This window comes from Strigops habroptila, chromosome 3 (assembly GCF_004027225.2).
Source record: "Strigops habroptila isolate Jane chromosome 3, bStrHab1.2.pri, whole genome shotgun sequence".
NCBI classification, from domain to species: Eukaryota; Metazoa; Chordata; class Aves; order Psittaciformes; family Psittacidae; genus Strigops; species Strigops habroptila.
This window is the reverse complement of record NC_044279.2, coordinates 55,827,142-55,848,798: the sequence shown is the minus strand read 5'-3', so window position 1 is coordinate 55,848,798 and position 21,657 is coordinate 55,827,142. Positions and strand designations below refer to the sequence as shown.

Genomic DNA, 21,657 nt, shown 5'->3' with positions numbered 1-21,657 from the left:
CAAAAAAATACAATCTACAGTATGGCCATGTTTAATATGGAAAGTGACACCAAAAGTTCAAGTATCTCAGTATGAATGATAAACCTGTAAATAATGTAAATATGAACTGGGCAAAAGCTACACTGATGCTGTGTATTTACCTAATGCCTGTGCTCCCTGCTCAGCCTCTGCAAGCTTCCTGGTCAGCTGGCATGTATGTTTGTAAGTATTGTAAGAAACCTATCTCAGACAAGAGATGGCAATTAAGAAGCATGAGACCAGGGTTTTTCAAGCCATATTGAGCCTTGCTTATCATCTCTCAATGGAGATCTGTATTTGTTTATAGGGGTACAACCGCAGAAACTTCTTCATGTCTTGCTGTGAGAAAGGACTGAAGTAAAAGGAAGAAGCTGCTTACAGAAAGGTCTCCTCTCAGCTGTTACTGTCTGCCAAATGACTGAGCTTACCAAATGACTTACTATTGGTGCTGCATTTGTTGATCAGGCAAAAGGGTTGGCCCAACACCAGCTCCAAGCTCTTTAAACATGGGCAAGAAGGCAGCACTATAGCAGAGGCTTACGGGTCTGATGTTGGCGAGATAAGGCACCAGCAAGGCCAAAACCGTATGTGCAGTGTAGCATAAGGCCAGGTAGCGATACGACAAGGTGAATGGTTTTAAAGTTAAAAAGGGTAGACTTAGATTAGACATTAGGAAGAAATTCTTTACTATGAGGGTGGTGAGGTACTGGCACAGGTTGCCCAAAGAAGCTGTGGCTGCCCCATCCCTGGCAGTGTTCGAGATCCCTTCCAACCCAAACTATTCTGTGATTCTATGATAACGCCATGCAAAGATTTCCTCTTTTCACTGTTCTATAGCTAACTTCATACACTTCACCAGACTTCAGTTCTTGCAAACTTAAGTAAACTACCATATCACTTCAGCCAGCAGGTGCTTTAACCGGAACTAAATGTACTGCTACCTCACTGAAGCTCTAATCAAATACACATGCTTGGACTACTTTCTGAAAGACAGTCAGAGAATTTCCTAGCAGCTGAAGAGACGGCTTAAAAGAAAATGGAGTTCAGTGCTAGTCATTATACTAGTCATGTAGAAAAGGTCTATTTCCTATAAATGTTGAGAAATGCACAAACTATCATCTGCCTGAAAACACCCGTAGTACAAGGAGATAGTTCATTTTAACATTCTCATTCTTTAAAACATAAATTTGTTGTCCTGTGATATATGCCTGCCAGAGGGAATACCAGCTAAGGTTGCCTGTAAGAAAATATCCTGCTTTCCTTAATAGTATTTTCTTCTACCAAATCACTGCATCTCACACCCAGTTCTCCTTTAAGCTTTTTCATACATGAGTGAGCGTCAATGCCATCCTCAATTTGTGACAGAGCCATTTTTCAGTGTGGATTTTATTAAACTACTCTTTGCTTTATTTTTCCACAACAGTGCTACCAAAACAGCAAATATTACCTTTCCAGTTTGTTGCAAAATGTCACCATAGCAGTGCAACTGCTCACTAATCCATGCAGTGATAATACAACCTTTTACAGTCTTTTAGGTTTTTGTGGTATTTCCTGCGATGGAGGTACACATTTACGAGTGTGCCCAATCTAATACAAACCATTTTTTAACATTTCAATTACAAATACTACCGTCTCTTATCAATCTCCTCTTGCTGTCTCACACGTTCTTGGTCATACACACGAATATTTTCTATACCAATTTCTTCACAGAATTCCTGGAAAACAGAATCTTCAACCTTCGAACAAAAAGAAATGGAGCAAAAAATGTTCATGCTATCTTGCAACCAGTCAAACATTTAGATGATCACTTCAGTTTGCTGTTTCTGTCTGTTGTTCCCCATCAACTGAAGAAGAGAAAGCTGAATGGTATACAAGACACTAATCAGATACACCAGGTTTCTCAGTGTAGCTCAGTTCTTTGTTCCAATCCTTTGAAGTGATTCATAAATGTTAATTACTATGTTCCATTTATAGCAAAGCCATAGCAAGAGAACTGCTACAGAATCTTTTATTTCTTAATTATACAGTAAATACTAACAAAAGGTTTAGCCAAAACCAATCCTAAAATTTTAATGAAAGATTTAAGCAAGTAAAGAGTAGGTACAGTGTATATGGCAAGAACAAACAAAGAAACAGCAATAGCCCACAGCATTTGAAAGATAACCCAATGGACTGAACAAAATTTTAAGCAAACTTTATAGGTCAAAAGCCAAGTATTGTTTATATTGTTTTGGTATGCAGGCTTGTTTAACCAGGTATCAAACAAGCATACAACAATCTTAAAAACAAAACAAAAAACCAAACAAAAACCACCCAAACCCCAAACCCACAACATCCAAAAAAAACCCCAAACCAACCAAGCCACTCCTCTCTCCCCAAAACTCCTTCCTCTCCAAAAACCCCAGAACAGCGAAATGATTTATTTCCTGACAGTCATCATGCATACCTGAACCACTCTCCCAGAGTAGTAAGAGCACACAGAAAATGAAGCACAGACACTGGCTACTTCCCAAGAAAGGAATCTTCACTCTGTGCTACTCTTTACCTACTTTTCTAGTGTACACTGGCATAACAGGTCGTCACCTGGACATGACATCTGTAGAGTTCAGAACAAAGCACTCTAGCAGTGCTGAGAACTGTTCTCAGCTCTAAAAAACTGATACAGCACTCTCTTCCTAATGGCATGAGCATGCCTGATCTATTCTGCATGTGGGTTGCAGATAATGGATCTTCTCCCAATTAAAAGAGATCAAGAAGAGATTTCCATTAAGACACTGGGGGTCCTGATATGACTGTAGTGAGAATGCTCTTCAGAAGGACAGTCACATATGCAAGGACTGTCTAACTAGTGGGTGTACCGATTACTGAGAGATCTGCTAGTCTTCTGGGTGCTTACACAGTTTAGTGTACATACATTCCGTCACAGATCCACAACAGCCAGGAAGACTTCATACCAAAGGAAAGCTACAGTTTAGTCATGCAATCATGCTGCATAAATATCTCTCCAAAAGAAGGAGAGGTCCTGTGACTACAGTTTCTTACGAAGAACTTTCTTGGAGTCTGAGAAAGAATAAGCTGATACTTACCAAAATCTACCCCAAAACCTAGAGAGTATTTTGCTGGGATTTGATCTACAGTTGAAGCCTGCACCGAGAGCATTAAAGCTGTGAACTACAATGGACTGTCCCTGCTCAATACTACAAAGAGCAAATCATATTTATTAGCAGAGCATGAGAAGGTGGGGGAAAACCAACCAATCTTCTCCAAACTCAAAAATTTTCTCTTATGTCAAATGAAATTATAGTTTATCCATTAAGCAAAACTTCATTTGATGATCTAATATTAAAGAAGTACATGATTTGGTTGGTTTGGTTTGTGTTTGGCACGTAACAGTCACAGAATTTTGATTTTAAGGAAACTGATTTGCAAAGCTATGATACATATACACTAAGATCCAAGTGCACCTCTGCTTACCGTTACCTTGGTAAGAAAGGCAAAGAATGTGGGAAGATTGTTGGAGTAACTTATAACCTTTGTTAACAAAGTAGTTTACAAAGTTAAAAGTTTTTCAAGTTCTAAAAGTCAGCATGAAAGGGAAGATGCTTCTGTAGTATAACAGCAAAAGCTGTCATGACTAGGACAGGAAACATTACCTCATTAATTTTTTTCTGAAATTCTTCTATTTTTTCTTTTCTTTGTGCTACTCCTTCCTTCAGCATATCATGCTGAGACTCAATATTTACCAGTTCACTTTCCAATTTTGATTTCTCCTAGATAAAAAGAAAGGAAAAAAGATGGTAATTTTTTTTTAATAGGATGGTCAACTTTCTGGAAATTAAGAGAAGGTTCTATTCCAGATTACTGTGTTTTTCTGATTAAATACACTGAATATTTTCTTCTCCAATGCCACTTACCCACTGTTATTGCCAATCTGCATGCAATCATTACAGTTTTCATGAGCAGAAAAACAAATTACCTAAGTATCATTTAAAGTGCATTTTGACTCACAGACTAAATGATATAGTAATCTTAACAGAAATTCAAATTTAAAACCTAAAAGACAAAAGCCTCATGTAAATTACCTTGTAATCTTGGTGAGGGTTTTTTGTATTTTAATTCCTCAGTCGTAACTGCTGTATGTAAAACTTAAATACTACTTCCTTAAGTAGCTTTTTCTAATTCCTTTTATTTCACTAGTAATTATAGCTTAGGCAAAAAAGTACAATTATTAAACATGAAAATAATAAAGGCTTAGTACTATACCGTGTAGAGATTAGCGAGATGTTTCTTTTTAATAAGCTCTAATTCACTCTGTGAGTATTTAAGTCGTGTCTGAATTCCGTGGCATTGAGCATACAACTGCTTCAAGTCAGTCTCCTTACGTTTGATCTTCATTAAGCCCTAGAAAAATATTTCAATGCAAGAAAAAGCATTTGAAACAAACCATGACTTAATTTGGAAATCACTCTTTTTCAGATTCATGCACTACATAAAGCTAGCCTCACTGACATAGGCCCCATTCAAGGTAAATGCTGAGAGCATTGGTCATATTCCATACCAATTTTGTAACAGATGTAATTCTCAAAAGATAGCAAACACTTGCAAACTCCTAAATTCCTGCTCTATCCTTCTTTAAAAATACCTTGAGTATGACAAATCGTGTTACACTGATACACTGATAGGTTTTGGTTTGTGCAAACATTTTTATGTTGACAGAATGTATCATCTTCTTCAGGAGAATTTTTCAGGTACTCTGAACAACAGCTCTTTTTCCTTGAAGAAGCTTCTATCAAACAGTGTTGTCCTGGTTCTCCACCTCTGTGATATGTGAACCAACCCACTAGCAAAGAACGGAGACCCACAGTTGATTATTATTAATTAGAATAGGATAAACAACTACTACGTCCTGTCTGCATGTTCTAGAAGTTTTGAAAATTACCTTTTAGAAAATCATCTTCCCATAGCTGAATTAAATTACACACAACTTCTACTCCTTTATCCTTTTCACAGTTAAGAGCTTTTCAAGAGACCTACCTTTAGCTCATTAATCAAGCTATCTCTTCTTTCTTTCATTGTATTTATTTCTTTCTCATCCCAACATCTAGCTTTAAATCTTAAATCACTTGATCCTCCAGAAATCACTCCAGATTTCAAAAATAAAGTTCCATCAAGAGCCACTGTCTGGAAGAGAAAACAAAAATAAAATTAAAACCAAATAAATCTGAATACAAAGCAGCCAAAATGTGCCATGAACTAGTGCACCAGAAATGGCAGTTAAACAAGCATCAACCACATTTTAGTGCGACTCCAATTTTCTTTCCTGTTCCAAACCTGCTAACATGAGATACATGAAGCTACAAAAAAGTCTGTTGTTTCTTGGCACTAGTCACATTTTTGTATTACTACTACTGATCAGAAAAGGAAATGAAATGGTATAATTTCCTTGTATTTAGGAAATTAATATGAGACATTTGTGTGCACACTGACAACTTAGAAGGTTATGTCTGCCTTAGTAGAGCAAACCAAGCAATGTGATAATGGAGTGAAGGAAAACAGCTCATCTGTAAACAGAAAGGGGAAATTTTAGTTAAGAACATAGGTGGTTTTGTTACTTGATTCCAAGTAAAAATGATTTCACACTCACCCTTGACTTAAAGTTGTTGTAATGGAGATTTTAAAAAGTTTACCAAGTGCATAAAAGGTTTCAACAGACTATCTACAGCAACAAGAGATATGCATAGGAAGTATAGGAAGGATAAGAGAAGCTTCAGCCCACACAACACAGTCTGCATGTACAACTAATAGATTCTGTCACGGAGATTTTAAAGATTTTTTTGAAAGCATTTCTTCATAAAAAAGCTAGCAGGATAAAGTTTGTATCGTTAAATCACACAGTTTTAAGAACAGAATTACTCTTCCCTCCTTCTCCTCCTTTTCATCCCAAGTACCATACCAAGAAACATACTTGGACACTAGCTATCCTCTAATTTGCCTCCGTTTCCCAAGAAATCACTAAAACCTACTACCATACAGAGGAAAACATAATCATGTGAAATATCTGTGGGCTCACTTATGTGGGAATAACTAGAGAGCATAGTACCATTCTGTGTATCTGCAATACTTTGTGGAATGTTTATAGAAGCATTATTTAAATGGCATCAAATACATAACTGCAATGAAAAACATATGCAACAAAATTCAGCTTCTTACTTTTAACCTCACTGGTCCATCAAATGCTATTTGTTTTGCTTCTTTCACTGTTTCACAGACCAAGCCATTCCCACTCACAAACTGAATCACTTTCTTCAGTGGAGCAAATGGAGTTTGTACAACATCAACCATCATTTTAGCTCCTTTTATCTCTCTTAACTTTTCATTGATTGGTTTAACCTGTAAAGCAAATAAGCACTGTTTAGAGTCCATGCTGTTATAGCAAAGTATGTCCAAATCTGAGTGGTCTGGGGACAGGATGTACAGATCAACAGAACGTTGGTCTCAGTCACTGTAAAACTAGATACAGATCTTGTTTTCATGTTCTGTGTATACTATAGTCCTTAAATCTCTATAACTTATTTTGCTGTGCATGAAATGGAGGTATATGTAGAATGGGGAATAAATGAGTTGATTTGTGAGAGAACAACTGGAATGCACAGAGCTCTGCCTGAGGAAGGATGATGAACTGAGAGCTCATAGGTAAGGTCTGAAGAGAGAACTGGTAAAGGTAACATTGTAGTGGGTGTCTGCTACAGGCTGCCTGACCAGGATCCTAGAATCAGACTGGTTTGGGTTAGAAGGGAACTTGAAGATCACCTAGTTCCAACTCCCCTGCCACAGGCAGGGACACCTTCCATTAGACCTGGTTGCTCAAAGCCCTGTCCATCCTGGCCTTGAACACTGCCAGGGATGGGGCAGCAACAACTTCTCTGGGCAACCTGTGCCAGTGTCTCACCACTCTCATAGCAAGTCATTTTTTTCCTAATCTCTAATCTAAATCTCCCCTCTGTCAGTTTAAAGCCATTCCCTCTTGTCCTGTCACCACATGCCCTTGTAAAAAGTCCCTCTCCAGGTTTCTTGTAGGCCTCCTTTAGGCACTGGAAGGCTGCTCTAAGGTCTCCCCTTAGAGAGCCTTCTCCAGGCTGAACAAGCCCAACTCTCTCAGCCTGTCTTCACAGGAGAGGTGCTCCAGCCTTCAGGTCACCTTTGTGGCCCTCCTCTGGACTCTCTCCAACAGCTCCATGTCCTTCTTATGTCGGTGTATCCACAGCTGGACACACTACTGCAGGTGGGCTCTCATGAGAGTGGAAGAGAGGGGTAGAATCACCTCCCTCGATCTGCTGGCCACGGTCCTCTTCCTGCTGCCCAGCATACAGTTGGTTTCTGGGCTGCAAGCACACACTGCCAGCTCACGTTGAGTTTTCTGTTGATGAACACCCCCAAGTCCTTCTTCTCAATCCAGTCTCTGCCCAGCCTGTTGTTTGCACTTGGAATGGATAAGTGGATGAGGCCTTCTACAGACAGCTAGAAGCAGTGTCATATTTGGTATCTATATTAATATTTCTCAGATGCATGGTTACTCAATAGTCTTTGAATGGTCATGGCAAGTGAAAGAGGTACCTAAGGACTGGTAAAAAACAAGTGTCACTTTTGTGTTCAAAAAGGGGCAAGAAAGAGGACCCAAGGAACTACAGGATAGTCAGCCTTACCTTGATCCCTGAGAAGGTGATGGAGCATCTAATCCTAGAAACCATTTCCAGGCACATGAACAACAAGTGTCTTAGAGGAGTATTCAGCATGGATTCACCAAGTTGGTCATGTGTAACCAACCTGATGGCCTTCTACAATGGCATGACTGGCCTGGTACATGAGGTGAGAGAAGCAGATATTGTCTACCTAAACTTCAGGAAGTCTTTCACCACGGTCTCCCGCAAGATCATAATAGAGAAGCTGATGAAATATGGACTGGCTGACAAACAGTGAGGTGTACTGAAAACTGGCTTGAACAGACAGGCCTACACGGTGGTAACTGGTGGCACAAAGTCCAGTTGGAGGCCGGTAACCAGCCTCATCAAAACCAGGACCAATCCTGTTCAACATCTTCATTATCTGGATGATGGGGGAGAACATGTGGGCAAGTTTGCTGATGACACAAAAAACTAGGAGTGGCTGATACACTAGAGGGTCGTGCTGCCACCCAGAGGGACCTCAGCAGGCTGGAGAAATGGGCCAACAGGAACCTCATGAAGTTCACCTCCGAAGTGCTTTGCCTTGACACTTAAGCCTATTTTAGTTATGCTTAAATGAGCCAATATCAAGATTTACACATGTATTAACTTGCTGATGACAGGAAAAAGAAAAAACTACTTACATCAAGGTAATCCAGAGCAAGAAAAGTTTCAGGTTCAGCTCGTTCTTGTTTTAGGAAGCGAATGCAATCTTTTGCTGTTTTTTCAGTGGCAACAACAATAGCAGTCATGTATCTGCTGAACACCTTGGTAACAGCAAGCTGGTACTTTTTATGAATAGGATGACACAGGTCGAGCAGTCTTCCAAACTGAAGAGAAAAATACAGAGAAATATTAGTATGTTACTTTAGATATCAAATAATATTTCTGCATACAAGATACTGAAGTAGGAAGAGGAAAACGTGTTACACATTTACGAGCTGCACTCTCTTACAATGGTTGTACATCAGAAAAACTAAAAAGTCATCAATCCAAATTGCAAAGTATGCCTTCGAATCTGAAGGGAGGGTTTTAACTTTTTCCCCCCGAGATTAACGTTACATATCGCGATGTTTTACTCAATTTCGCATAAACTTCTATAAGCATGACAGAGTGACAATAGCAAAGTTAGCCAAGTTTTTTTTGGAGAGGAAAACAAGTATCTAACACACAGTAAGATCTTCGAATGACAATAAGGTCTTAAATAAATACAGCTATTTACTGGAAAATGGTAGCAACAGAGGCACTGTTCCACTTTCAACCCAAAAAAGAAGCATCTTCTTTCTTTAGTAGCATGAAAAGAATAAAAACTGCTTTTCTTTTACTGCATAGTCCAAATAATCGAGCCTGTTTTGCCATATATTGATATACCACTGCCATAGATAAAACCATTTAGTTCTTTGCTGTACATGCTCTTGCTAAAGGTCTTTTGTTCCATTTCTGTAATTATAGGTACAGTTAAGCTTTCCCTGAACAATTAAAGCTACGAATCCACATCCTGAACATTTTAACAAGTAAATTCATGCAAGAACACTTTTTCTGCTTGTTGACCTACAGCTACTGGTCTCTTTTTGCGTATCTAGTTCTACACTTACCAAATTTAAACAAATGAGAACAGGAAGACAACCGGTGAGAGTTGCATGTGACAGGTCACCCACAGTATTATCTCATGAATGATGTAATTGAGATCATTTCCAGTAGGTCAAATCATGGCCTACTGTGATCTACTTTGCTACCCTCTTCTTGACAAATGTTTTCCTTTTTCTGATAAAACAGTGGAAGCATGTGGATCTTTGTGGTGTGGGATAACCCCCAACGCCACAAAGGTCTTTACTTAGTTTCCTGGCTTTCTGACAGTGTCATCTACTTGGATGTTTCTATCTGCAGCTCAGACACATGATTTTTCAGACATTCAAAACTATACAGAGGATCTATATACTTTCAGACACAGGCATTTAAGTCTGCCTGGAATGCCAGATTTCCATGAAAACAAATATTGACAGCCCAACTGAATCTGTAACAATAGCAATCTTGCCAACTAAAACTACCAATGTAAGCATGCCATTTTGAAAATTAAATTGTAAAAAACTGTAATCAGCTACAAAATCCACTTTGTCAGAAAAATCCATGCAAACAAGTATGTCACTTGCACAGTGGAATCACGTAACTGCATGGCTCTTTCAGTATCTGGAATGTTCACCAACCATTACAAGAATGTTTTAACAGAATGGAAGCTTTAAAATGGACACAAAATCTAAGTATTTAGAAGCAGTATGGCATTTTTCACCAATGAAATCCAGAAAGACCGACACCGAGATTTCCTCCAGTTCTGCCTGAGTATTTAGTCTGGTAAACCAGAGGGTAAGGAGCAGCTCAGAAGAAACTCTGTCACCTTACATACTGGTGTTAGGAAAGGTATTGCAGAAATAAGGACAACTGAAGCAAGCATTGTTAAGACTTCCTGTAATGGGAGAGTTTATGTAACCAATTTGACTCATCTATTTTTTATATATTATAAGCCACCATATCTGTGAGCACTTTTAAATTTGCAGCTCCTGAAGGAAAAATAAAAGAACACATCCTAAACACCAGCTCTCCCTTAAGCCAGCAAGGTATCACCAGTCTGATCCAGTTCTTTTCAAATAGGGATACAGTGCAAAAAGCAAGCAAAAAGATACGTATCAATCATCTTTATTTTTTGGAATATCTCATTAACATGGATGAAAAAATTCTGAAGAACAGCTGAAAAGCAAATTCCTTAATCTCTTGAAAAAACAACAGGATCAGACACTTGCCAGATTTTGAGGAGGTTTTGCAAGAGACCAAGGAGCAAAGAACAACTGAAAACTTTATTTATGTTCTTATGGCAGCACTAGGAAGCAGAGATATGTCACCTTCACAATGGGGAAGGGGGGGGGGGGGGGGGGGGGGGGGGGGGCGGACGGGACCGAGGGAGGGGGGCACCTTCCCAGCTTGTACATCTCAACTATGCACATCAAAAAGGATTGATTATACTGAGGCATACTCAGAGACCAACTATTCAACTATTCAACTAAATTCTTATTTAGGATCGCTTCCAACATTGGAGGAGATATTTTTAAGTGTCAACAAAAAGGTGTAAATATGCCTCACAAGCAATGGCTGCTCACGATTCAAAATCAATACACGAAACACTTTATGGCATTACTAACGAGTAATTTAAGTAAAATATGGTAACTGATAAGCAAAGACTGACCATTTGGTAAAATAAAAATTTCATGCACCTAATAAAATTGTCCTTTGGAAGAAGCATATTTCTGGAATAAATGGTCTCACAGCTAACCTTCCCATTCATTTGTTCAAAATAAGTCAGTCAAAAATATGTTTGAAGACAAAAGAAAATGAAGACAGAAAGAAAAAAGAAACAAACAGCACAAAAATCACACAAGAGATCAAAATTATTCTTTGATGCAACCAGTAATGTACTTCTGGAAACTGTGAAAAATAATGATAGTTTATGCTGCTATTCTTTCAGCAATACTATTTCACCAAGTACACTCAAGCAAGCATAAGGTTTAAAAGAATATTCAAGACAGTCTCATTTACTCTAGCTGCTTATTCAGTCTAAGGCAGAACTCTTAAATCTTAATTCTAAAATAAGGCTTTAAATGAGGCCATTCAATTACCACAGAATCTGGATATAGTCTTTTGAGACTTTCCAGGATCTCTGCTCTCATTTGCTGACGCCTTCCCTCATGGTAATCCATTCTGGCATTCCGCAGTTCACCAACTATTTTGTTCAATTCTTCATTCACTTCAGCCATTCGTATTGTTGAATTTTCAATTTCCTTAGTTAGTACTTCCTCTTGCTGCTTTTTTTCTGCTAGCGATTCACTTTGAAAGGAAGCAGAAATAAGAAAACAATTTACTATTTCATTTATACAAGCTTTTAGCTTATGAAAGTCAAGGCATTCTATGGTCACAAACTACAAAAATCATTAAAGACCTGAAGTATCTGTAAGAAGCTACTTCTTATACAAGTTGCGTTCTAAAGTATAAGCTATTATTAAGGTTTCGAAATTGAGTTCAAGTGAGAGTTTTTGCCTGTCTAATATACAACCATATTGTTTTACCCTCCATCAATAAAAGGTCTGCTATCGGAAAAATTAGGACTAAGAATTCTCATGCAAAATTATTACTCACCTTACACACTTGCCAAAATCACTAAGGCTCTACTGCACTCTACTACAAGTACTTAATTAAAATAATTTTACATCACACCAATCACAACAGATCTGCTGCTCTGTGTCCATGGTAGAACTTTGTTCAGTACAGAGACAGCATTAAGCCAAAGCACACATTATAGATGCACAGAAAAAGATCGGTTGGGGGGAAAAAAAAAAAAAAATAAATCTCTGCAGATCACCTACTCTGACCTCCTGCACAAAACACAGGCTAACACCAAAATTCATTCCCATTGCTCAGAGAGTAAAAATCAAGTTGAAGACAAGACCTAGGAAGCAAGAACTGAGCTGTGCTGCTAATATGCAACATAAATACTAATGCTTTCTAGAGCAGCACAACCACAGAACGACCCTGTCCTCTTACTCAGAATTTGTACACCAATAGCCCCGCAGCCCTACCCACAGTGATATGATTTACACACCTACAAAAAATTAGAAGCAATTATAAAACTGGTTTCAAACAAAGAATGGATAAGTCATCATACCTCCTACTTTATTTTAACAGGCAAAGTAACTGAAATATTAATTAGAACTAGTAAGAATTCTCATAGAAAAGAATCAGAAAGAATAAGAAACCTATTAAGTTAATCTGAGAATATGTAATATGCCAGAATTCCAATTAGCCTTTAATTTTTTAAACGTACGTGCATATCTTGGCATATTCTTCCAACTTCTCTATCCGTTTTTTATGCTCTTCTATCTGTTCCACAGTCCGTTTTATGTTTTCCTATGCAATCACAAATAAAATGTGTTAAAAACAAACCACAGGAAAATGACAGTTTTATAGCAAGGTACAAAACTGTTAGAACAATCAAATTGCACCATGAATAATACATGAAAATTATTTTCTCAAGGTCATTGTTAGATTTTTCATGTTTGGCTACAGTTCAGAGAAAGCCTCCTCAGTGCAAAAGAATCATGACAGCATCAAATAAAACAACTTTAAACATACTGTTAGTAAATTATAGGTGTTAAAAAAAGAAAGGTGCTTTTCTTGGCCCAAGATTAATGGAAGCTTCTTCCTAATGACACATGAAAAATTTGACATAGAGGTTCCAACCTGATACAACAGCACTGTACTAAAAACCAAACAGTTACTCAGATTGAATAAAAATACATTAACTAAAGCAAATAAAAGAAAAACATATTGTTACCTACACGTTTTAGTAAGCCTTAATTCTGAAATCCTTGTGACATTTTGAATAGGTCCAGGAATGGAGAGACTACAATCTCTTTGTGCACCCACTTCAATGTTTGATTGTCCTTGGTATGAAATAGTTTACCTAATAGCTATTCAGAATTCTAAACTGTGCCTGTTGTCCCCCATCTTATCACTGTAGGTGCCACTCTAGTAAAAGCGTGGCATTCTCTTATTCATACCCTCCCATTAAGTAGCTGCAGATGGCAATAAGGTCTCCCCTTCACCTCTTCTTCTCCAGGCTGAACTGATCCAGTTCTCTCAGCCTCTATTCATAAGCCAGGTGCTCCAGCCGCAGCCAGCTTGGTGGCTCCCTGCCAGACTTACTCCAGAATGTCATTACCCTTCTTGTACTGGGAAGCCCACAGCTGGACAGAGCATGCTCGATGTGGTCACACACATCCTACATTGCGAGGAGTGATCACCAAGTGCCAGTAGTGCACACAAGTAATGTCAACTCTGAATGGTCAGAAATGCATTTTATGAACTCCCAATTATTCCTTATTTCCTTCTCAACAGGGATTTGCCAAGTTTTAGAAACATAAGCAATAGAGTTTATTTCACTTCTAGATACTAAGTTTTCCTGGTAAGTAGTACTTAAAAAAGTAGAATTTTATCAAGACAAAATGGATGTACAAGCATTAACTTAGATATCATGGCAAGAATGACTTTACATCCTCATAGATACACAGTAAAATATAGACTTTTCCATACAAACTAGTTTGTATCTACAAGAATGAGGTGTTAGAAACTCTTAGAAATTATAGAGTCTCATCTGATGGATTTTTTTCTCAATGTAAGTAGTCTCCTCCAAACCTTGACTCCATAATTAAAGATGTTGCCTCTCTGACTTCTTAGTAGGTGACAAGAACTGCAAGGTTAGCATAGTTTGGAAGGGAAAAAAAAAAAGGGGGGGGGGGAGGGAGGTGGTGAAACCCCAGAACACTGAATATGGTAAAGTTTCCAGCAAAAGACAGATCATTAACTGAGCTTCTGTCCTTTCTACTTCTATCAGAAGCCCCATGCAAAGTTGAACTATGAGTTGGGAAATAATTTTTCTAAAAAGAGAACTTGAGGCATGGTGACCAAGTCATAGTCAAAAACGTACATATTTTATTGTCACACGTGGATCTGCAATGATAAATCAGAGACAAAATGACAGCAATGATCTGTATTCACACCAAACACCCATTGTCTGAAGGGCAACAGAAGAGTGGACACCGAGGAGATTTTTCCAACTACAACACACTCATATGCACAACTGACCTTAAAAACATCTCCATCGAAAAGGTAGCTGTGATCAAAATAAGCCTCTAAAAAGTGTGAGTATCATACAGAGATACAACAGTGGTAGGACACCTCAGAAAGAAAAACTATACTTACAAACCCAGAAACTGATTACAGTCAAGCATATGTTCTGAGTAACTGTAAGATATTAGAGTCAAAGCTTTCAAAACCAAACCCTCAGTGCAGGCCCACACAGCCATTCTGTGAACAAATTTAGAAGCCATTTCGCTAAGCCTGCTGCAATATGAAAATTAAACTAACATTTGCAATGTATCACTGAGGGTGTATTCACGACATAAAGCATTTATATAGACATTTATACCAGAGGGAGGGGTAGAGAAACATTTTTCTCCTTAAAACATAATTTCAGCTTGATGCAAATACCTCAACTTCTTTTTTCTTCCTCCAATTAAGTTTCAGCCTTTCTTCATCTGCTTTTTGCTCCCAACGAAGCTTTTCTAGCTGCTGGTTTAGCGTAGCTACTTTCTTTCTTGCTACTTCCTTTAGCTCTTTATAACGCTCCAACTGGACACACAAAATAAATAAATAAATTCACTTCACTGAAAGCGGGAAGGCTCAAGCTCAGTTACACTCTCAATGAATAACTGCCTCCTTTATTATAATTAAGAGTATGAAAACCACCCAATTCTCCAGAAAACCTTTCTAGCTACTAATTGTGTTATAAGAGGTTGTATTTTATGAGAGAAAGATTCAACCCAAAACTTAATAGTTCTTGCCTACAGTCTCATTTTAGGCTTCTAACGCCTCTCACTTTTCAAGGAAGTCTTTCAGGCTAATGTGAAGTTTCTGCACAGCCCAAATTCAGTGCAAGTTTCCTATAATTATAAATACCAATTCTCATGGTATATCTATCTAGCTACATATACATATATACACACTTTATTTTTTTTTTTAAAGTAAACATAAATAGTTTCAGCAATCCTGCAAAGATATGACTAAATGACCAAATGTCTCTAAAGTTCAAAGTGAGAAGATTAAAGATTAACAAACTAAAAGAACAACACTGTGGTTTCTCCATTAGTTGATCAGAAGCAATCTTAAGGAAGAGCCAGTGGAGAAAAGCTAGCACTTAGTTTTAAAAGTATTTCTGGCCATATGGTTGCAAAAATAGTGTCTTCAAATGTGAATGCACTGTAAAGTGGCGCAGTCCTCTCATTCTAAAGTAACTTAAAACAGCTTGTGAGCCAACTCACTTTTAGATTCTGACCCAGAGTAGATACTACGTATACTACAAAGTCTTGTTTGCATTTTTGTTGTCTTCTTTTTTCCCTAATTGAAGATGTATTTCTGTACCTCAGCTGACAAGCCATTTATCAAAAATTACTCTCTCACCATGAGACTCTACGGGATGTTTTCTATCCTACCCTCCCACAATGTACCATGTGGGCTACCATGAAGAATGGCAAAACAAACCAGAAAGAACAATCTAACTATGGATAAACACATGTAGCCACAATCCTAATCCGCAGATGACAGTCCCACACACAACCCTTCTGAAATTTCCATCAAACCCTTCTCAATTTCCTGTTCACTAAGAATTCACTACTTCCTCCAATAAAGTATCTTCTTACATTGTTTAGCAGATACTCTTCACACCCTAGGAGAGATGCTTACCATTTCCAATTTCACAATGGTGAATTTCTAAATATCTATGCATCTTGAATTTACTTCCTAGAAGTGTTCCAGATTTGGAACTTCTGTGAGATCTGACTTCATCCCCCAAAAGGGAACAGCCCACTCCCCCAAGAGGCTGCATCACCATTTCTCTTCCTCTGATGAAACAGTCCCTAAATAAAAGTTATAATTTTCCTTTTGTTTGTGCTTAACAACAAAAGGATCACTAGAAATTACAGGTTATTGGTGAAACAACAGTTTCTCTGTCTTAAGTAGAGATTTTTGGGCTTTACTAGTAAACAGTACTTTTCGGCCTCCCAATTCACCTGACTTTCTCCCAGCTCAATATCTGCTGCTCTCTGCAATATTTCTTCAGCTTTCCTCTCAAATCCTCTCCACGCCTTCTCAATGTCATCTAATTCTATCTCTAGTTCTTTTATGTTCTGCTTTTCCTTATCACAGGATTTCTCCTTGTCCCTTAGCAATTTTTTTGACATTTCTACTTTCTTGATTTGGTAGGAAGTGTTCTCCTTTGCTTTTATATAGAGGGGTTTCTGCTGAATCAGTGATGCTTCCAAAGTCCTAAAAAACAAAACCAACAAAACCAGAATCAAAAAAACCCACCAACTACCCCAAAATATATCCAAAACAACAAAAGCACACAAAAAAAGAAAACGAGTAACCCTCTCCCAACCACACACGCAAACAAATAATCAGTTGTCACTGCACAGTTACACACCCACAGTTAATTTTTTTTTTTTAATATCCACTGAAAATAGAAATTTAAGTAGTGAAGCACAACCTTCTAAAAATTTAATAGCAAACAAGTATTTACATAATGAAATTACTGACAACCTGGGCACGGGGGCGGTGCTGGAATAAAAATCAATGTCTAGATATTACTTTAGTAAACTGCTACAAACTGACTTCCATAACATTGGGATATCACCCAACTGCTGTAACAGGAAATGCATGCCTGTCAAACTATTCTCACTGCAAATTATGCTTTAGCTCAACTATCAGAGAATCTGATCTGAAAACCTACTTCAATTCTTTTTCCATGTGCTGCTGGTCTCTGTTTAGTTCACCAAACCTTTTCTTCTTGGCTCTAAATGCATCCTCTGCTGTAGAAAGAGACTGTTTCTTGAGACTGGCCTCTATATTCTTTTCATCCAAACTTTTTTTCAGAAAGTAAATGTTTTTTTCATTGTGATAAAGCCGGAAAAGCTGCAACTCTATCTTTTCTTCATCCAGTTCCTTGATAAGTGTCTGGTAATGTTCTGCCTACCGACATAAAAATTTTATTTATGGTTTATAAAAAGGATTTTTAATCACTAGTTTAATTTCAAGTCCAAAGTGAGGTAAGATGATGTACCAGTAGCTGTATTCCAGTAATGTGCACTAATCATAAAAATCATGTAAATCAACAATTAAATTAATTATACTGGAAAACCTACACTTTCATTTACTTCATATTTTATTTTATATTAATGATATTCCTCTATCCTTTTACACTTATTATATCATATTGAAACAAATACTAGCTGAAAAATACCACAAGTTTTTTTAAGAAAACCTGTATTTAAAAGTTCACACAAGATGTAAAATCCAAGAACTTAACAAGCAAAAAAGGAACAACTTTGAGTCACCTCCTCTTTCTCTATCTTTGCTTGCTTGTGTTCTGCTGCAATGCTTTTCTTCTTGTTGTAATTAAACTGTGCATCCTCTTCTGCTTGATGCATTTTTTTCTTTTTCCGTTCATAGTCTTCAGCATATTCCCATGAATTACTGATTTGTTCAAAAAGTTGAGTTCTCTCCCTCGGCTTCTTCATTGCAATTGATTCTACTGTTCCCTAAAACAAAATTGAAAATAAATTAAAAAAAAACCAAAACAAAAACAAAAACAAAAACCAAAAACCAAAAAAACCCCCCAACACCTAAAAGTTTTAGAATGTCAGATATGGCCTATGAAAACCACCTTCAAACTAAATCAACCTGCACATATCAATGTGCAGAATGACAAGATTAAATCTTCTTCGCCTCTTTTAAAGGACTGAAACTCATTTTCAATGAAAAATAAACACCCTCCCAGTATTTCAAAAGCAAGCCAGATGAAATTAATGCACTACGAGATTACGTAATTCTCAAAGCTATAGCACATTTCTCCATGCATGAGCTGCTCGAACCTTCACTGATCTGAAGGAGTTACTATTTTCACTGTAGTGTAGGAAATAGGTTTTGTGAATAGTGGGCAAATGCCCTCATCATAGAAACCATTATCACAGTAAGAATCCATATAGAGGGTTTCTGCAAAAGAAAAATAGTTCTTCCTTGGGAATCTTCCTCAGCAAGTATATCCTGTGAAGCACATTCGTTTTAACTATATGGCATTTCTGACCTATATTGTTAAATACTTGTGAACTAATAACCTAGCAGGATTTTCAATCCCTCAATCCTTACAAAAATTACTATAAATATTCATATGTTTTAACTAACAAGAGTGTTTTAAGATGAAATTATCTTTTCCTATTTATAATATTCTGAGAATTTAATACACTAATCATTTATAAATAGCCACACCTTCTTATATACTCTGAATAATACAAATATTTCTTCTAGACTAGCTTCTTTCTTACCAGTGCACTCATGTACACACACCCATTATTTCCATTTTGTAGTCTTGTAATCTTGGCCAAGGTCAGGAAAAAATGTATTGGCTTGAAATTAGCTAAGGGTGCCCTCTTTGCTGTCAAACAGATAACTGGGTACTCCTATGAAATAATCCCAGAAGCTTTTCTTTTCTTTACAAAGTACCTTAAATGCTCACCTGAAAAATCAAGCAATTCCTAGCTTTGACAAGTACGCCTATTTTTTCAAGTTCAGATATGTAAGCAGATCGGCTGATAGGCTTATTATTGAAAAGAAATTCAGAACAATTACCTAAAGGTGGAAAGAAAAAGAAATTACTACAATATGGCTATAACATAAAATCCATAGGAAATGAACTAAACTAGTAAACAATTTAACTGCACAATTTCCTCAAAGAATAAGAGATTTCAGTTACTCCCTTACTCATGTCAATAATTTACTTTTTCTGTACAAAAATTCTAGTTGAATACTTCCAAAAGGTATTAACAGATGCTTAAGTGCTCATGACTCAAGCAAGGGGTCAGATCCCATTTTCTAGAGCCTATACCATCTACATATTTCAAGTGAGTATCTACAGATCAAAGTACATATATTAATCACTCGTTTTATTTTTTAACTTTGCCCCAGAATGTTTTTTTCAATTATAACACTTCGCTATCAAAATGCTATTGAAGGAATATAAGGAGTATCATCATACTCATGGGCTTAATCAACCCAAATACACAACGTTAAGCATCTGAAATTCGAAGTTGAATATTCTTGGCCTCCAGTTTTTATACATCAGATGAAAGAAATATGTGCAACAGAATCTACTACGTACCACGGATAACTCTTGAAAATGTTTTTTCTTCCCCATCTTCTTCACAATATATCATCTTCACACTAGCTGTAGAAGAAACTGGTTTCCCAACATGTGCTCCATGAATAAGTTCTCGAACACTTTTAACCCGCAAATTAGATGCCTTTTCACACATCACAAAACTAACAGCATCCATTATGTTAGATTTTCCTTAAAAAAAGCCAAAATATATATATAATTTTTTAAAAAATTGCTTTGACATGGCAGAAATTAAAGGAAGCATTTGATTAACAATGAACTAAAAATCATATACATAAATGCAAAAGTCTATTAATTTTATTTCTAATTATGTATTTCATCGAGGAAAAAATATTACACATAATAAAGAAATACATTTCTAAGATATAACACACTGGCAACAGATAAGCCTGTCTGTAATAAAAATAATCACAAAACAGATGTGTTATTTGTTCAGCCTTGTCAAACAAAGTTTTCTTACACAGGCATCTATCTCTAGAGGTTTTTACTTACACTGAGCAATAAATATCATAATCCTGATTTGGTAGTTTCTTTTACATAATGCAGTCACTGAAGTTTGCTGCATAAGCTATTACTTATGCAGCTTAATAAGCTATTACTACAACTTTTCCAACACAACTCCAGTGTTCTAGAAAACACAAATACTCTCCCAGATCAGTTCACTACAGCAGCAAAGTTCTCTGATGATACTTCTTAGCAAAAAATTCTCTTCATTGAATTCTCTTTTTGTTTTCCCCTTTAGTCTTGAGCATTTCTGTTGAGAGCTTAATTATTTTCTGCCTTCAACCTTGCTACTTCATCAACATTTTGACTTCTCAAAAATGTCATAAAGGGAAGAATACTAATACATAAGTAAAATGCACAATTCAGAGACTGCACTATTTTTATCCCAGATTCATCTATGAAATGTATTTAGATTTATCAGGAAGTGTGCCTGGAAAACTATCCCTAATTTTGAGACTTTCCAGTATGGAACAGTGAGGATCGGATGATAAAGAGTATGATGAGAATGCTAAATAACAGTTACATTTATAGATATGACTTCAATTAGGTAAGTGAAGAAACAACATTGTCTAGATATCTAACTCATAAAATAATTCATAAAGAGACTGGAGAAACTAAGACCAAATGCTAATCCCACCCTTGTGGCTGTTGGGACAGAGAGCCTCACCTCCTGCTGTACTGCTCTCTGGCAAACAGAATACGAAACCCCATAACAGTGTGCAGTCACATACAGAAATGAAGGCTTTTGTGGGTTAAACTACAAAGCAGCTACCATCCTGCAAAGCTACTCTCTCCCAGAGGCATTTACTCATATGGCAAAGACCATAGACTCAAATCAAGAAGCACCTTTCCACTGCTACAGTTTACAACACAAAGTATTAAAGTAAAACCATATTTAAGTAACCTTAGTAAGTCGAACTACGATTTGGAGTAGCAAAGGCATGGTGCGCTGTTTGCAAACCACTCATTCTACAAGGGCTGAAAAGAGAAGACAACTAGAAACAAATTCCTCTAACCACCCCACCTCTGTCCTTCCATGCTGGAAAAAAATCTGTAATTCCAGCTGAAGAAGCAATGGCAGATCAAGAGCCTTCAAAACTCTGACTGGGCTGCCACTCCCTTGGGTGCACATGAAGGGATTTTAAGCAGGCCCGTAAGTCTTTACTTCCTCTCCACCAAGCCCTGCAACTCTACTCCTCAACAGACAAGCTATGACCATCTCCAGCCACTCAGTGCAGCCATGCTGGCCCTATTCCTGTTCCTGCACCTGTGCTCTACTGTTTCCTCTCCATCAAGCCTGCGGTGTTCACAGAAAAGACCTGGCAAGACCCCCAGACTGAAACCTCAATCCCGATGGCTACATTGGAGAAGCAGCCCCCCGCACAGACACACACTACTACCTGATCCATTGGGCCCGATAATGCAGTTGAACTTCATGAAGGGGCCGATAACCTGGTGCCCCCGCCACGACTTGAAATCCTTCATCACCAGCAGCTTGAGGTAACCCATCCCTGCAGCAGCGGAGGCCGAGGAGCTGAAGCCCTTAGCTCCAGAACCTTCCCACACCACCCCCAAGATTTAAAC

The 21,657-nt window shown here is 37.5% G+C and overlaps 1 protein-coding gene across 2 annotated transcripts in view; it reads right to left on the bottom strand.

Annotated features, from left to right (window-relative positions):
* The window catches only part of SMC1B (structural maintenance of chromosomes 1B), a 34,813-nt gene extending 13,231 nt beyond the window's left edge, over positions 1-21,582 (bottom strand). For both annotated transcript variants that reach the window (XM_030479104.1, XM_030479105.1), the window contains exons 1-15: positions 21,474-21,582; positions 19,552-19,740; positions 18,910-19,022; positions 17,732-17,935; positions 17,128-17,366; positions 16,409-16,664; positions 14,832-14,972; positions 12,607-12,689; positions 11,405-11,612; positions 8,384-8,569; positions 6,229-6,408; positions 5,053-5,199; positions 4,282-4,419; positions 3,672-3,788; positions 1,648-1,754 (exon numbers count right to left, since the gene is read on the bottom strand). In XM_030479104.1, the coding sequence (XP_030334964.1) occupies positions 1,648-1,754; positions 3,672-3,788; positions 4,282-4,419; positions 5,053-5,199; positions 6,229-6,408; positions 8,384-8,569; positions 11,405-11,612; positions 12,607-12,689; positions 14,832-14,972; positions 16,409-16,664; positions 17,128-17,366; positions 17,732-17,935; positions 18,910-19,022; positions 19,552-19,740; positions 21,474-21,582 (2,417 nt within the window). The remainder of the gene's footprint in view (positions 1-1,647; positions 1,755-3,671; positions 3,789-4,281; positions 4,420-5,052; positions 5,200-6,228; positions 6,409-8,383; positions 8,570-11,404; positions 11,613-12,606; positions 12,690-14,831; positions 14,973-16,408; positions 16,665-17,127; positions 17,367-17,731; positions 17,936-18,909; positions 19,023-19,551; positions 19,741-21,473) is intronic.
* Positions 21,583-21,657: the final 75 nt, after the last annotated feature.